This window comes from Elgaria multicarinata, chromosome 2 (genome assembly GCF_023053635.1).
Source record: "Elgaria multicarinata webbii isolate HBS135686 ecotype San Diego chromosome 2, rElgMul1.1.pri, whole genome shotgun sequence".
Classification (NCBI taxonomy): Eukaryota; Metazoa; Chordata; class Lepidosauria; order Squamata; family Anguidae; genus Elgaria; species Elgaria multicarinata.
In genome coordinates, this window is record NC_086172.1 from 69,124,557 (window position 1) to 69,140,868 (window position 16,312).

Below are 16,312 nucleotides of genomic sequence, written 5' to 3' on the forward strand. Positions count from 1 at the left end.
GGGCCTCTAGGGGTGTACCTTAACAGGGCCATGCCTAGGGGTTCCAGTGGCCCTGGCTTCAGTGAGACAGGGTGGGCACAGTGTGTCCAATTCTCTGACATCTGTGTAGGTGTGCTTGAAGGCTTTGCTGTATCAGGTTAAGGGTTATTTAGTAGACAGAGCTTCGGAATTATATGCCTGCTTCCTCCCCTCTTGTGGGGCAGCCCCCCCCTCAGGGAATGGAGTGGAAATACCTCTTCCTCAGGGGGCCAAGCTTTTGAAAGCACTTTTATAGGTGCCAAGGTGCCCCAGGTGCCAAGGGGTGCCAACAAGCAGAGGGCATAATATGCCCAACTCAGACAGAGGCTGTAACATTCCCAACTCTGACAGCTGCGTAAATTTGTTTGTAGCCTTTGCTGTATCAATATAAGAGCTGTTTCTCCCTGTGCAAAGCCGGGTCCATTTGCTGGCATCTAATAAAACCATAATGTAGTGCAGGGTTCTATCTATCTTTAAAATGCTTTAAAATTTGGAACTTTGGACTATGGCCTTGGATCTCAGGTCTGTCTTCTGCATTCCTGCAGAGCAAATATGCTCCAAAAAGGGAGATGGCTACTAACTGAACTCTGAATTTCAACTTGTGCTTCTTTTCAAGACAAAAACTTTGATGATGATGACTCAGTGGATGGGAACAGGCCTTCCTCAGCCAGCTCATCAACATCTTCAAAGGCTCCTTCAACCTCTCGAAAAAGTGGGATGGGAACCGCTCGCAGGGTTGGAACAGCAGCTGTAGTTTCAAAGGCTCCAGGTAGGTCAGGCCTTTGGCCAAAAATGTCTAAAAATAAAATACGTTCTCTCTATGTTGTTTCCCTTTTTAGTGCCCGCTTGATGGAATAGGAGAAAATAACTTCTAGGACACTGGGTTGATTTGTTGGTTGGGGAACATACTAAAGTGCTTTTCCTGAATGTGTTGGGATAGCCTCATGTCAGCATGGAGCTGCATAACTAAATTATTCATGTTTATTGAGAAAATTCCCCTTGCCCTCCCGCTCCAACAAATAAAACCAAAAGTGTTGCGTTCAAACCTTCATTCGTGTGCAGTTTTCAGTGGTTCCAGTAAAGCCAGTCCCTTTTCAAATATCAAGTTTATCCTACTGAATTAAGCTGCATGGAGACCAACAAGGGAGTGGGAAGAACCTAAGAAATGTGATTCCATGTGGTATCTACAGGAAGCTTTCAGAGTTTCTGTGTCAAACAATAGCCCCATCTAATTAATGTTTTAAAGACTTTCCTTCTTCAGCTCATCTGCCTGTCTTCATTGTATGTTCCTGTCAAGAATACTACACTTTCATTAATTATAGATGGGGCCATATCCTTAAGAGAAAAGGCGTCACTCTAGTTTAGGTAATATTCTGTCTTATCTTCTCAGACTATTTTAATGATCTTTTTAATAAAACCTCTTTGTGTATGTGTTGTATATATTCTTTATACTTCTATAAGGAGAGGTGAGACAGAATATTTTGCATGCAACTGTTAAAGTAGGAATGACTTCTTTGTGCTTTCAAAAGCTTGTTTTGTCTGTTACTTTCTGATTCTATGATAACATTGTCTAATAAGAAGCATAAAAGCATTCTTTCCCACTGTATCCGCCAGCAACTAAAGAAGGAGCTGGAGCTGTTGATGAAGAAGACTTTATTAAAGGTTTTGAAGATGTCCCTACAGTTCAGGTAAATAGTGGTTAAAAACAAAATAATACACCAAGGCATTTATTTGCCAGGTGGAGCAGGTTTTCTTTAAAGACGCTGTTTGAAAGCTTCTCTTGCGAGTTAAGCGTAGAGGCCAAAACATCAGAGAAGGGTGGTGCTTCTGATCCCTTAAATATGGTGAACTTGTGAGCTTCTTCCCTTATTGCCTCTTCAGCAACAGATCCCCCCACTTGCTGCTCACCATTGCCATGGATAAGGAGTTATGGCGTTAATCATGATCTCTTAACCAGCAACATGCCCTCCCAATCTCTTAACCAGCAATATGTCTTTACCAGGCCAAACTGTAGGTGCTGTTTACACAGAATGACGGCTGATGGGTTGTTATGGCTACGTGCCTGTCTCTTCCACCTTACAGGACAACCCATGATTGGCTCTTTTGTTGATTGCTCAGTGCAATGTGCGAACCTGGACCTCTGGGTTGTTTATGGGCTAAACAACCCAGGGGTTAACCCAACAATAAACCATGGGTTTAACCCGTAAACAACCCAGCAGTCTGGGTTCGCACATCGCACTGCACAACCTATGAAGGAGCTGATAGTGGGTTGTGTTGTAAAGAAAAAGAGGCACATGCACTGCAGGCAGTGTGCCTGTACATCCCCAACAACCCATCAGTTCTAAAACCAATGGGTTGTTACATGTGAACCAGGTCTTAAATCTTGTTACTTAGATTATGAGCTGTGCTGCCATTGTTAGCAATGTCTTTTTCTTCTCAGCCAAGTGAGAGAAAAGCAGTGGGTGGGCTTATAAATCCCCTTTTGGATTTCCTGTTCTTTGAGTAATATTTGGCTGCTCAACTTGTACATAGAGCTGAAATCCTCTGTGTACCTGAAACCAAGCTGATCACCTTTGTCAAGAAGCAGGAGGGAAACATGTCAAGCAAAAACATTAATTTTAAAAGAAGCAAATAGTAGAATTGTAGTTGTCACTCTGTCAAAAAAGCTATTGTTCCAGAAATACTGCTGGCATACTAAGATGATAAGAAGCAGACCAGGGTACTTAATATGTTAGCAAAATTCTAACTGCGCTGAAGTAGTTTTCAGTAGCAATCATAGTACTGAGGCAACATTTGAAGCGGGTCTCCATTTTCTCCCTTGAAATGACGTAAGCTTAGTTATTTGCATTTATCTCATGTCAGCAGTTGGTAACAACATGGTTGACTCGACCTATTCTTACTTCCTCCACATGCTATGTAAATTTGTATTCTTTTTTAATCCAGGAAATCTTAGGTTATATGAAACAGGGAGGTAGAGGTGAAGCTCAGTCAGTATTGTTTAATCTGTCGAAAGATTTGAGCACATATGCAGGATTTTCTGGAAAAAGAAACTTTAATACCACATTTACACCAGGATGTCTAGTGCTTTGGTAATTAGCATATATGAATCTGTCAGATATGTTTCCTGGCAAATAGGAAAACAAGGTTAATACCTAAAAAGCACGGTGAAAATCTTAGTTACAAAGTTCAATCTCAATAAATCTCAAATCACATGTTAAGAATTATATCATAAAAGGGCACAGGATTTATTTTAATCAGAAGCACAAATTATACAGACAAAAATGCAATATTGGGTTGTATCCCCTCTGCTGCTGGAAGACTCTTTGGTCCAGCGGAAGATTCTATGAGTTGAAAGAGAGGAAAAGGCAATTTCCCCTGATTTCCCGCTTCCCTTTGTATCCCCATGCAAAGGGATGGGGCTCCCTATAGAACAGCATGGGAGGTGGCATGCATGGCTGGGGAGGGAGCAGAAGGAAGGTGGAATTTGCTGGATCAAAGAGCCTTCTATCAACAAAAGGACATAAGTGGAGACAATCTGATTGTTTTTGAAGTGTGTACATGTTTTAGCACATTCAGGACACCAGAAAAAATCTAGAGAAAGTTGGGCATGACTAAGGGCCTTCCTAGACAAGGCCTTAGCCGAGGCGCGATCGCACCTGCCCTCCCCCCATGCCACCCCCCCTGTCATCCTTCGCCCCCCCCGCCGATGGGCACAGCGCTCCTATGAGCGCTGTGCCAGGTCCGCGGCTTTTCGCGGCTCCTCGCGAAGCGAGGAGCCGCGAGAAGCCGCGGAACTCTCCACACTTTCCCCAGCCCCGGCCTGAGGCCAGAGCTGGGGAAAAAGCGTGCCATAAGCGCATTGGCTTATGGTGCATTGGAGGAGGCCTCAGCGCGGCCTGTCTCCGGATTCCCCTGTGCGTCATCTGGACGCACAGCAGGGAAGCCGGGTCAGAAGGTGCGCTAAGGCCTCGTCTAGGAAGGCCCTTAGTCATGCCCAACTTTCTCTAGATTTTTTCTGGTGTCCTGAATGTGCTAAAACATGTACACACTTCAAAAACAATCAGATTGTCTCCACTTATGTCCTTTTGTTGACAGAAGGCTCTTTGATCCAGCAAATTCCACCTTCCTTCTGCTCCCTCCCCAGCCATGCATGCCACCTCCCATGCTGTTCTATAGGGAGCCCCATCCCTTTGCATGGGGATACAAAGGGAAGGGGGAAATCAGGGGAAATTGCCTTTTCCTCTCTTTCAACTCATAGAATCTTCCGCTGGACCAACGAGTCTTCCAGCAGCAGCAGAAAAAAAAAAAAAAAACCACTTACCTTGTCCGCCGTCTTCGGGCCACACCCGGCCCCTTTAAAATAAAATTAAAAAAATGGCGGACACCGCAGGGACGCGACGTCCCTACGCGTCCGCCGTGTGGTAGCCTGGGGGAGGCGCGCTAACGTTAGCGCGCCTCGGCCCCGCCTCCCTGCCGGCATAAGCCAGCAGGTCTAGCAAGGCCCTAAGTCCCATTCAGTGAAATTTACATTGCCTACTTGCCTGCCTGCCTTTGGACGGTTGCTTAGTAATTTGACTGTCATTTGCAAGTGGGATGTATGGAGGTTTAGTTGGAAGGAGGTCTATTACCTCAAATAAAGGTGTAATATAAATGGTAAAACTAGAATTTATACTGTACTATGCTTTTGCATATCACATTAGCATCAGGAAGGAATTCAACCATGTCTTCTCAACTCAGGCACCAGCTGCCCCACTTGTACTGGCTTTAAAGAACATGAAATCATCCTAAAAGATCCCTATGTTGAGTTGTTTAGAGGTTGGAGGCCAAACTCAAGAAGTGGAAAAGTATTTGTCATTTCAAAAAAGTCACTATGAATATCCTTTAAGAGTATTAGTTATTTCTTAAGTGCAAATCATTGAGGTTTCTTACCTTCCTAAAGCTCTTTAGCATTTCCCTTAATGATATAACAAAGGAGAAAGAAAGGGCTTGTTTTAGTGTATTAATTGGGCTCTGGAGTCCTGGATTTAACTTATGTTGGCACTGGCATCAAAATTTATATAGTGTAATATACAACATTGTGTGTGTGTGTGTGTGTGTATATAGGTGGTGCAGGTGAATGATGCAATTATTGTAAAGAATTTAAGTGGAGGAGACAAATAAGTTCTTTGTACTTCCTTTTCATAGATATATTCTAGCCGAGACCTTGAAGAATCCATAAACAAAATCAGAGAAATCCTGTCTGATGATAAACATGATTGGGAACAGAGAGTAGCTGCAGTAAGCATTTGATTTTATATGATCTGTTGATATAGTACAACCTAGCATGTACAGTTTGCAATTTAAGTGACACTTGCAAGGTTGGTTGACATTCTGTGGTATGGTGGAGAATAGCAGCACACCTATTCCATCAAAGCAAATGGGAACTTGCTTTTCTGTGTTCATTCTATCTTGCAAATTCTATTTTACGTAAAAAGATATTTGAATAGGCTGCATTCGCCATTGTAAACCTCCATGTCTATCTTTCAGGCTTTTGATTGTAAGCCTATGCGGCAGGGTCTTGCTATTTACTGTGTATAATCTGTATAGCACCATGTACATTGATGGTGCTATATAAATAAATAATAATAATAATAATAATAATAATAATAATAATAATAATAATAAATGTATTTTAATGCTGTTGTTGTTAACATGATATTATTACATTTTATTTTTATATTTTATCTTGTTTTTGTACACCTCTCTGGAAGCTTTGCTAAAGGGATATACATAAATTCTTCAAATCCGTAATAAATATATGTATCTCATTAACGAGCCTCTTTCGTAGAACATTTACATTTGCCCCCCAAATCAGAGAGATGTTCACCGATATGACAACATCTCTGTTAAGTTTACTTTATAAATTCTTGTTGTATACCAGCTGAAAAAGATCCGGTCTTTATTGATGGCTGGAGCTGCTGAGTATGATACCTTCTTTCAACTCCTGCGCCTGCTTGATGGAGCATTTAAATTATCCGCTAAAGACTTGCGATCCCAAGTAGTCCGAGAGGCTTGTATCACGTTGGGGTAAGAAATCCACTCTGTATGTTCTATGTTGTGTTGTTAATTATTGGAAGAGGGAAGTTGCCAATGTTTTCTCCCCAGCCCAGTCTATTCTGTTACGGGAGGGGTGAGGTTGCGCTGAACTGAATTGCTACTGACTAGACCAGGGAGGACAGACCTCAGGATCTATCTTGATTTTTAACTAGAACCCCAGGATCTACCACTTGGAGCCTGGTGCAAAAGGCAGACAGACCCTTAGAATTAAAGAGTTCTGAGCCAAAGATACTTATTTTGAGTAGAGGGCCAAAACTGAATGGAGTTCATAGTTCTTCAACTCAAAAAAATCCATTCCTGGCTGCCACAAGCTTTCTTCATTTCAGCAGTATCATTTATGATGGAGCAGGAGGAGTCATTTTGTTGCTTATAATGTTAAATATTTGGAAGTCAGAAATCATTGCTTATCTACTGCAAATCACCGAGAGAGCTACCCATAGATCCAGTTCTACTTTCTGCCACTTGTATGGGAACACAGTCGTAAGATAACGTGTACAGCTCTGTTACATTTCATTACAATGAATGGCCAATTTGTTCTTTCATATGAGAAGATGGGCAGAGATTATTCCTTAATTCCAGTGGCAATCTTCAGCACCACTCTTTTTTCCCCTTTTTTTTAACAGTAAGTAACATTTACATAGAAGATAACTGAGCAGGCAATTACAAGCATTCATGTGACTATCCAATCATTCATCTGAGAGCTTCCCCAAAAACTGGTTAATAGTTGATCTTCCATTTCTGATTGTAGAAGTTAGCCAATAGCCAGTCATGTTCAATTTAAAACACATTTGTACATCATGCTGGTTCCAGAACAATATGATACGTTCCTTGCATGCTAATTGTAATAATGTTCATGTAACTTCGGAGTAATTACAGGGCAGATGTATCACAAGTATGGTAAGAATTATCTGATCCAAAGCTGCCATTAACCATTTTCCTTGGAAAACCCCTCACATCAGCATATGCTATTGGTGTTGCACTAGAGGTCATTTATACTAGCACTAAGTCAATTGCATAAGCAGAGTGGCAACACTGGATACTGCCAAATCTTTTCTCAACCCGCCGTTGAAAGAAATAGTTATTGAGACTATTGAGAAAAGAGGGTTATAAATCTCACCAGTATGGATGACATTCCCATTAAATTTTCTAAAAAGATATGGCTGCTCCTGGGTTAACTGCCTGAAAGCTTCTTTTATGTCTAGTACCCTAACCTAAGTGCAACCGTATTACTAGTAGAGTGGGAAGCAGAATTTTTAAAAATTGTGGAAAACTCTAATGTTGTCTCTAGGTTCAAACTGATTTCCGGGTGAAAGTTCTGATAATTCTTTTGGTTCAGTGCTCCCATTGGTGGAAATTTAATACTCGAGTCTGCAGGAAACACTGCAGGAAGGGCATTAAGACGCTTTTAATAGCAGCTCTAAAATTTACCCAAGTCAAGGCAAGATGTGAACTGAAACTGACAATACTTGGAAACCAAGCAATTTAGCTGTGCCTTCTAAGCTATTCTCTAATACCATAGCAGTGATCTCTGTTCAATTTATCACTAGTTAAAACTCATATGAAAAATAAAGCATATCAGCTGTTGGTGAAAACTGGGAAATGTTTTCTTAATGCAATATGGTGTTGTATTGATAACATTTATTGGTAAAATTCATGAACTGAAAGTAGCATAGGGCCTCCAGTTCGAAATAATATATAACCATCTTGACGTCCAGGATGATGATGATGATGACGACATGTTTTTGTTTACTTCAGGCATTTGTCATCCGTCTTGGGTAACAAGTTTGACCATGGGGCAGAAGCCATCATGCCAACGATCTTTAATCTCATTCCCAACAGTGCCAAAGTCATGGCCACTTCTGGTGTAGTAGCTGTTAGATTAATTATCCGAGTAAGTATCCTTCAGAGCAAATATGAATCATGTCACTCAAGAACATCAATCAATCCAATTAACAAACTCCAGCATAATCTAAATAGTGTCTGGCAGTCAGAAGAGTGGTTCACTTACTGCTGCTTAGTGTGTGTGTGCGCACATGTACTAATTTCTACAATGTTCCTTCATAAAATATAGCCGCTGTGGAAATTAGCAAAGTATAAAGCTCGGTCCTCTGGGCTGCTCTTTTAATAGTGTGACAGTGATCTGTACTAAATTCATTGCACTCCAATGAAGAATAAAGCACATCATCTGAAAAAATATACATTTTGCTGAAAAAACCATCTCGTACTGCGAAAGCAGGCATATACAAACATCTGAATTCCTACTGCATATATTAATACAAATCTGGGCCTTGCTGATGATCCTTTGATATTTATTTTTTAATTTAACATTTATTTTTCTCTGTGTGTGAAGAAGCAGCAAATGTAAACATCATCATTGCTCAAAGACCTATACTTGTATAATCAAAGATTTTGTGGAAACAAATCTCGTGTGGAGAAAGAGGATAGGGGGACGTTTTTCTCCCATAATGCTACAACCTGGGGTCAACCTGATTGGCGGGAGATTCAGGACAGATAAAAGGAAGTACTTCTTCACACAGTGCATAGTTAAACTATAGAATTCACTACCACAAGATGTAGTGATGATCACAAATTGGGTTTAAAAGGGGAGTACACAAGTTGGAGGATAAGGCTATCCATGATGGTAATATGCTACCTCCAATATCAGAGGCGGTATTCCTCTCAATACCAGTTGCTGGGCAACATGAGTGGGAGGGTCCTACTTGTGGGTTTCCCAAAGGCAGCTGATTGGCCACTGTGTGAACAGAATGCTGGACTAGATGAATCATTAGTCTGATCTAGCATGGCTCTTCTTATGTCCATATGGCAATGTAAATGATAAAATACAGGGCTGTAACTTAGAGATATGTATAATAAAATCTGTACCAAGAAAAACTGACTGTTCCTTGAATGTATTCTGCACATTAAAACTGCATATATATGTTCATTTTATATAATTTATTTTGCTAGTCATGGAGAGGGGCAAATGGCTATATTTTGCACTGAAGTCATTCTCAGTGTGTTCTGCACATTGTTTTCATCTTAGCATGTAGTTAGTTTAAAACAGTTTGCTTTCGACAACCCTCAAGTTCTCCCTATTATTGTTCTTTCATTTTGTAGCATACGCACATCCCTCGACTAATTCCCATCATCACCAGTAACTGTACCTCCAAATCTGTTGCAGTTAGAAGGTGAGTTTTCCCCCCTTGATAATTGGATTAGCAAAACCTACAGGATTCTTCTTTTGTCGTTGATCATAGAATCATGTTATAGTAGAGTTGGAAGGGGCCTATAAAGCTATCGCGCAACCCCCTACTCAGTGATACGAGTTTTTGAGCATTTCTCAATACATGTCTAGTATCACAGAAGAAACACGGTAGATGAAGTGAGGATCATGCCCCTTATTTGAACCAACTATTGTTTAAAATGAATGATGAAAACTTATTATGTCAGACAGAAATTTTACGTAGACTGGATGTTTCTAACTTTACAGCTAAATAATTGTACTGCATGTGGGGCAGTGTTTGTAAGCCGAAACTACCAGTTCTTCAGCATATGCTCCTGCTTCCTGAACCCTTTCAGGCAAAACTCCGCATACTGCTATTGACCTATAAAACCCTGAGTTGTATGGATTCTGCTTACTCTAAAACATTGCCCCTTCGCTCTAGGCAGTCTGTGAGACCACCCGGAGGTACCTACTTAATTATAAGGCGCGAGCTCACAGTTAAGGGCATACAGAATATTAAAGTGACTGTACCACAGCTACAGAACTCATGTTACCCAGAAATATGCCAAAGCCTGAGCATTTTACAAAAGCGTATGTTATTTTGTAGTGCTGACATTTAGAGCCCTTGGGTTAAGTTTGTTGTGGAGTTCGGGGACAAGCAATACTTAATCTTTTTTAAAAGCATGTTGTCATCTATATTGAGTTTTTAAGATAGCAATTAATGTTCGTTCCTCTTATATATTTATTTTAGGCGCTGCTTTGAATTTTTAGATTTACTTTTACAGGAATGGCAGACTCACTCCTTAGAAAGGTAAGATGTGGTATAATAATAAAGGAACTATGCTGCCTCCCTGGCCTCATTTTGTTTTGGATGAAATTTTCTGATGGACTTAGGAAGGGGAAGACCTGTTCCATCTGGCTCCTCCATACCTCAGCTGACACCTCGTAGCAGCCATTCCGTCAAGCTGTAGCAGAAGGAGATGTGTGAAGCAGAGCCAGTCCATCAGCTCTCCATCAGAGAAACCAGATCCATTTGGCTCATCCTATCCCTGAACTGTTTCCATCTCAACTGTACATTATAAGAACTGTAAAATTAAGAATTGGCACCTGAGTTTGCTTTTTCTCATTTCCCCTTTTTCTTTTTCTGTCATGTCTTTAAGTCTCTGAGTAGGGACAGTCTTGTCTTAATTGATCTTATGTAGGCAACTGTGAAAACCTTTTTTGGCTGAAGAGTGGGGTAAAACTGCTTTAAGTAAGGAAGAAAGGGGGTGAAATTGAATGAAACCTTTTAAAAATAGAGCTGCTGGTGGCATCGGGACAATAAGATTACAGCCCCGTAAAAATGCTGAGCAGTGTAGCATTTAAAGGGTTTCAAGCCAGTTTGACTACAGAGAAGGTATTCTTTTGACTATGTTCATTCCAAAATGTTTGTCTTTCTATTTGAAGGCAAAAAGCAAAGCACAGAGGGTTTAAAGGAGTTTCAGAGAGTCATGCCACTTATGTTGCTAACTTGAGTAGATAGATGAGAGCCCAATTATACACATCTGCAGGGGGTGCAGATTAAAAGGGCAGAGCATAAGGAGATTGTCACAGCAGTTAAAGAGATGTTTCAGTTCTCAGCCAAGTTATAGAGACAGCATCCAAATGTCTTTGCCATAAAATTATCCACTAGGAGATGAGATAGTTGAGAGATGATGCCCTTGCATCTGTGAAGACTGGGTGAAGCTTCATCTGCTTGACGCCAAATACCTTAAGACAGAATAACTCTACTTTTCAGTAAAAAAAGAAAATAAAAACATGCAGCATTATATCTTCTTTAATTCTGTGCTTCCTGCACTGAGACTAGGGATGTACAAGAATGTGCAGGTTCCTGTGGGGGGAAATGTATTTTTCCTTTAAAAAAAAAAAGTCTCTCAAGTTCGGGAACTCAAATGAAGCAAAACAAGCTTCAAGAAAAAATTCTGAGGACCTCCATGAGGTCAAGCATTGCATGTCTGCTCATCCCTAGCTGAAAATTAGTTTAGCTAAGTGCGGCATCCCTCAACCGCCCTCCCCACAGCCGAATGAAAAGGAGAACATACTATAGAGTTTGGGAGATAAATATGATCATCTCAGTTCACTTTTATTTTATTTATTTATTACATTTTTATACCGCCCAATAGCTGAAGCTGTCTGGGTGGTTCACAAAAATTAAAACCATAATAAAACAACCAAGAGGTTAAAAGCACAAATACAAAATACAGTGTAAAAAGCACAACCAGGATAAAAACCATGCAGCAAAATTGATATAAAATTAAAATACAAAGTTAAAACAGTAAAATTTAAATTTAAGTTAAAATTAAGTGTTAAAATACTGAGAGAATAAAAAGGTCTTCAGCTGGTGACGAAAGGAGTACAGTGTAGGCGCCAGGCGGACCTCTCTGGGGAGCTCATTCCACAACCGGGGTGCCACAGCGGAGAAAGCCCTCCTCCTAGTAGCCACCTGCCTCACTTCCTTTGGCAGGGGCTCACGGAGAAGGGCCCCTGTAGATGATCTTAAGGTCCGGGTAGGTACATATGGGAGGAGGCGTTCCTTCAAATAACCTGGCCCCAAACCGTTTAGGGCTTTAAATGTCAATACCAGCACCTTGAATCGGGCCCGGACCTGGACTGGCAGCCAATGAAGCTGGAAAAGGACTGGCGTAATGTGATCTCGCCAGCCAGTCCCTGTTAGTAAACGGGCTGCCCTGTTTTGTACCAGCTGAAGCTTCCGGACCATTTTCAAAGGCAGCTCCACATATAACGCATTGCAGTAATCCAAGCGAGAGGTTATCAGAGCATGGATAACTGTAGCTAGGCTCTGTCCAGATAAGGGCGTAGTTGGTATATCAACCTAAGTAAAAACCTAATTTTACTTGCAGGTAAAGATTTTCAACTAAAAAGTAAGACAATTGGACCTCCCTCCTAAGGACAATGTCCTTCTCCCACTCTACATCAGCAAAGTCTATCCCTATGTTTTTTGTGAGGCTTCAGGGTCAATCAAACTGACCAGGTTCCCTTTCCTCACAGAAGCCAGATAGCAGACATTGAATCATTCTGACAGCTCTGCTCCCTGAGCAATTGGAATGTATGATTTTTTTCTGCAGTGACATTAGCTCAGCCAGTTCATGTTACAAGCACAACACAATACAATACAAATAATGATGCCGAAGATATTTGTTCCATAGGCATCCTATTGATTCCTGTATAGCTTCAGTGGAATAAGTGTGATTTAGCATCTCTATACTCCTAGGCTTCTGTGGTTTCCAAGTAACAAAGGAATGACCTCTGAAGAATGTTTCTTGGTGTTTCTTATGCAAGGGAATAAAATGCAATAAAACTGACTGGCACAAATAAACAACCAAATCCTCAAAAAGGATATTGTGCAGCAAAGCAAGTTCTCTTTATTCAGGAGAGCTGGATAAAGTTCTTATGAGCTACAAATACAGTGGTGTAGGAATGGTTTTCGTCCCCTCCCCCTTATAATGCAAACAATGTCATCTTCTAATCTCAGGCACATATCAGTATTGGCTGAAACAATAAAGAAGGGAATCCACGATGCCGACTCCGAAGCACGGATAAAAGCCAGAAAGTAAGTGGATATCCCCCCCCCCCCCGCCCCCCAACGCTGGTTCCGTCAATGAGCACGACTGCTATTTGCTGTGCAGCTGAAAGAAAGGCAATAAATGAAGAAATTCCAAGAAAGTTATTTCACATTGAGGGGAAGCATCAGACCTTGAAGAACTCAGAAAACATGCAAGAGAAAGAGACACTGCTCTTTTAGTAATATAGTAAGGAATTTATTGTAAAGTCTCAAGCAAGCAAGTGTGATTCAGAAATATTTTAAAGAAAGAAAGAAATAAGAGATACATTGTTCTCTGTAGATGACTCAAGCTTCAATTCTATGTACATGCTTACCTGGGAGTAACTCCACGTGTGGTAAACTACATTTACCTACTTTTAAGCAGATATGCTTAGGTTTACATTGTAAATTTGTCATTGTTTTGGGTTGTTTTAACATGGTTTGTTCAGATTAATTCATCTTCTCATTGACTGGGTTCAGACAACATGATAAGCCAGAATAGGTTGTGAGTCATGTTTGTTTCAGGGTGCTTGCATTGTTGTCCAAATCCAGCAGTATGACTTGTTAAGCATGCACAGTCCACTCTGGCTGGGTTCAGACAACGCGACAAGCCACTCGGAAGCAAATATGGCTCACAAATATGGTTGTGTGAACCCAGCCAATATGTCCATTTTTAAAACCATTCTCCGGTGGTTCTGAAAGGTCACACATTTGCATTTTAAGGGCTTGCTGGTATTTATAGTGTTGCAGTTTTTGATGCCATTCTGCTGCCATCCTAGAATTCATTTTTTCATATTTATTTTGTATTAAACATGCAATCCTTGGTAAACTCACCAAGTGGTAGTTTATGAAAGCTTCTGTTGTACTCCCCATTGAGATCTGCTTAGTTTATCATAGGAGATGCAATCAACCCTAAAGCCTTTCTTTGGTTTCTGCTGTCAATCTCTTTCATGCCAAAATGTTAAAACCATTGAAGATAAATGTGTGGAAGCATAAATAATGTATGTGAAAATAAATAGATGTAAATAATGCTTATTTTGATTACACAAGTTGATTCCACCACCATCACCTGCTCTGCCCAGCTCTTTATTTGGCCGGAATGCACAAGCACCCTTTCTGGTTGCTAGGTTCTGTCATGCTTATAGATAATCTAGCAGTTAATTGTATTTTCAGGTGTTACTGGGGCTTCCACAGCCATTTTAGTCGAGAAGCAGAACATTTGTTTAATTCCTTGGAATCCTCGTACCAGAAAGCACTACAGTCTCACTTGAAGAACTCAGATAGCATCGTGTCCTTGCCTCAATCAGATCGCTCTTCTTCCAGCTCCCAGGAGAGTCTCAAGTAAGCCCTATTTTCAATTTCTTTTTCCTACTACTACATTAAGTTAATATACATGTGAGCTATCCCTTCTTCTCTTTAAATTCATTCATCTTCATTTTATAAAATGGTGCCACTCCTAGTTTTAAAGAAATACTTGTGTAGCTTCATGGATATAAACTCAATCTAATAGTTCTACTCTCATATGGAATCTTTTTGCTCGCTTTTTTTTTTAGGGTTGCTTGGGTTTTTTACCCAGCTTTTCGTCATGAAGAATTCAAACCAGCTTCAGATAAAATAGGAAGAAATATATATAATAAAAATTAATTATTAGCTTGTTTAGAATAAGCATTCAAAACAAGCTAATAGTTCAGGGGTTTGTAACAGTAGGAACGATAAAACACTTAGCAGCATAAAAGGGGAGCTACTGGTCAACAGACTACCCCAAAGGCGTCCCTAAAAAGCCACGTTTTAATAAGGCACTGAAAAGAATGTAAAGATGGCCCAGGCTGCCTTCCCTGGGGATGGTATTCCTTGAAAAGGCCTTGTCCCTTGTGTTCACCAACCAAACCTAATTTAGTGGGGGAAACCAGGGCAGGGCCTCAGATGTTGATTGGAGTGTGTGACAAGGAACACATAGGAGAAGAACATCCTTAATGTACTCTAGTCCTAAACTGTGCAGGACTTCAATGAAAAGAACCAGCACCTAGGATCTGATAAAAACAAGATCCCGTGTCGACTTTTTAGCCCAAATCACCAGGTGACTTTTCCCAGTAATTTCATGTCTTAAAATCTGTGGAGTGGAAAAGCTTTGTTGTAATGAATGAGAGGAAGCCTCTTATATTATGATGCAATTTTTGTAACTTCTACTATTTCTGGATTTTAAAAAAAAGCTATTAAAATCCATACTTTCTATTTACTTTTAGCCGTCCACTGTCCGCCAAAAGAAGTCCAACTGGAAGCACTACATCACGAGGTGAGAATGAAGGACCTGTCCTTAAGCAGGATGGGAACATGTTCAGAACCCCTTTTCTCTGCAAATGCCACCAACCTCAAGTTGTTGTTGTTGTTTATTACACTCCTCTACTGCCCCATAGCCAAAGATGTCTAAAAGACATGTTTTTGGGAAAGACAAGCTTGCCAGTCTAAGTTATAGGTCTGCACTAAGACTGGAGATGTGCAACTAGACAAAGGAGAAACTGTTGGCCTTCCTCAATATGAGACTGCTTGTTTCAAGATGCTGTGGAACCCTCGTTCAGCTACAAATATCGCTGCCTTTTATGAAGCAGTCTTGAAATATGAATAATTTCAGTCCAAACAGTTTTCAGTTTAGCAAATGGCTATGATAAATAGCAATAGAATACTGAGAGCAGTTTCTGACTACAGAGATTTGGAATGTGTGTGTGAATTCTCACTCACTACCTTCTACAAACCTTGAAGCAATATGTGGGAAAAGATTTGAATTATTTTCCAAGTGTAAATATATTGCTTCCCATATGTGTGCAGACTTGATTTAGAGTGTTGACTCAGTTAGTTTTGAGTGTGTTGTAGATCGGGCTAAAACATGACATAATTGATTATGATTTAATCTGGGCAGAGTTTATGTTATGATAAGTAAATGTAAGTTTGATTATTATTTTTAGATCCTTGTCATAACAAAATTGTACAATGGTTTGTAAGTAAAAATAGAGAGTGACTTAGAGGAACACTCTTGTGCCAAAGAATTATTTGGGGATGGGGGAAGAAGTCCGAATGTCCTTAACATCCCAAGTTCCCCCAGCAGGAATGTAAAGACTTGTGCTAAAGATGTTTTGTGAAAAAAGTTCTCAGGTATACTTATCTTTAAGGAAGATACAATAGTATCCCATATTGTGAGCACTTATGCCCCTGTGAAGCTAGTGTGGTGGAGACTGTGGGTCACGTACTGCTGTATTGTTCCTTCTATTGTGATTTTGGCATATTTTAATTGCTTCTATTGTACAAGGAATACCTGTGAGATGTGATGTGTTTTATATATATTATCTCTTGGCTGACCAGAATACACAGATAACTACCAA

The 16,312-nt window shown here is 40.4% G+C and overlaps 1 protein-coding gene across 1 annotated transcript in view; it reads left to right on the plus strand.

Annotated features, from left to right (window-relative positions):
• CLASP1 (cytoplasmic linker associated protein 1) overlaps positions 1 to 16,312 on the plus strand; it is a 217,624-nt gene that overhangs the window by 117,442 nt on the left and 83,870 nt on the right. The window contains exons 9-18 of the mRNA XM_063116685.1: positions 635 to 787; positions 1,633 to 1,706; positions 5,203 to 5,295; positions 5,939 to 6,084; positions 7,870 to 8,005; positions 9,232 to 9,302; positions 10,089 to 10,148; positions 12,870 to 12,947; positions 14,112 to 14,279; positions 15,182 to 15,231. Of these exons, the coding sequence (XP_062972755.1) occupies positions 635 to 787; positions 1,633 to 1,706; positions 5,203 to 5,295; positions 5,939 to 6,084; positions 7,870 to 8,005; positions 9,232 to 9,302; positions 10,089 to 10,148; positions 12,870 to 12,947; positions 14,112 to 14,279; positions 15,182 to 15,231 (1,029 nt within the window). The remainder of the gene's footprint in view (positions 1 to 634; positions 788 to 1,632; positions 1,707 to 5,202; positions 5,296 to 5,938; positions 6,085 to 7,869; positions 8,006 to 9,231; positions 9,303 to 10,088; positions 10,149 to 12,869; positions 12,948 to 14,111; positions 14,280 to 15,181; positions 15,232 to 16,312) is intronic.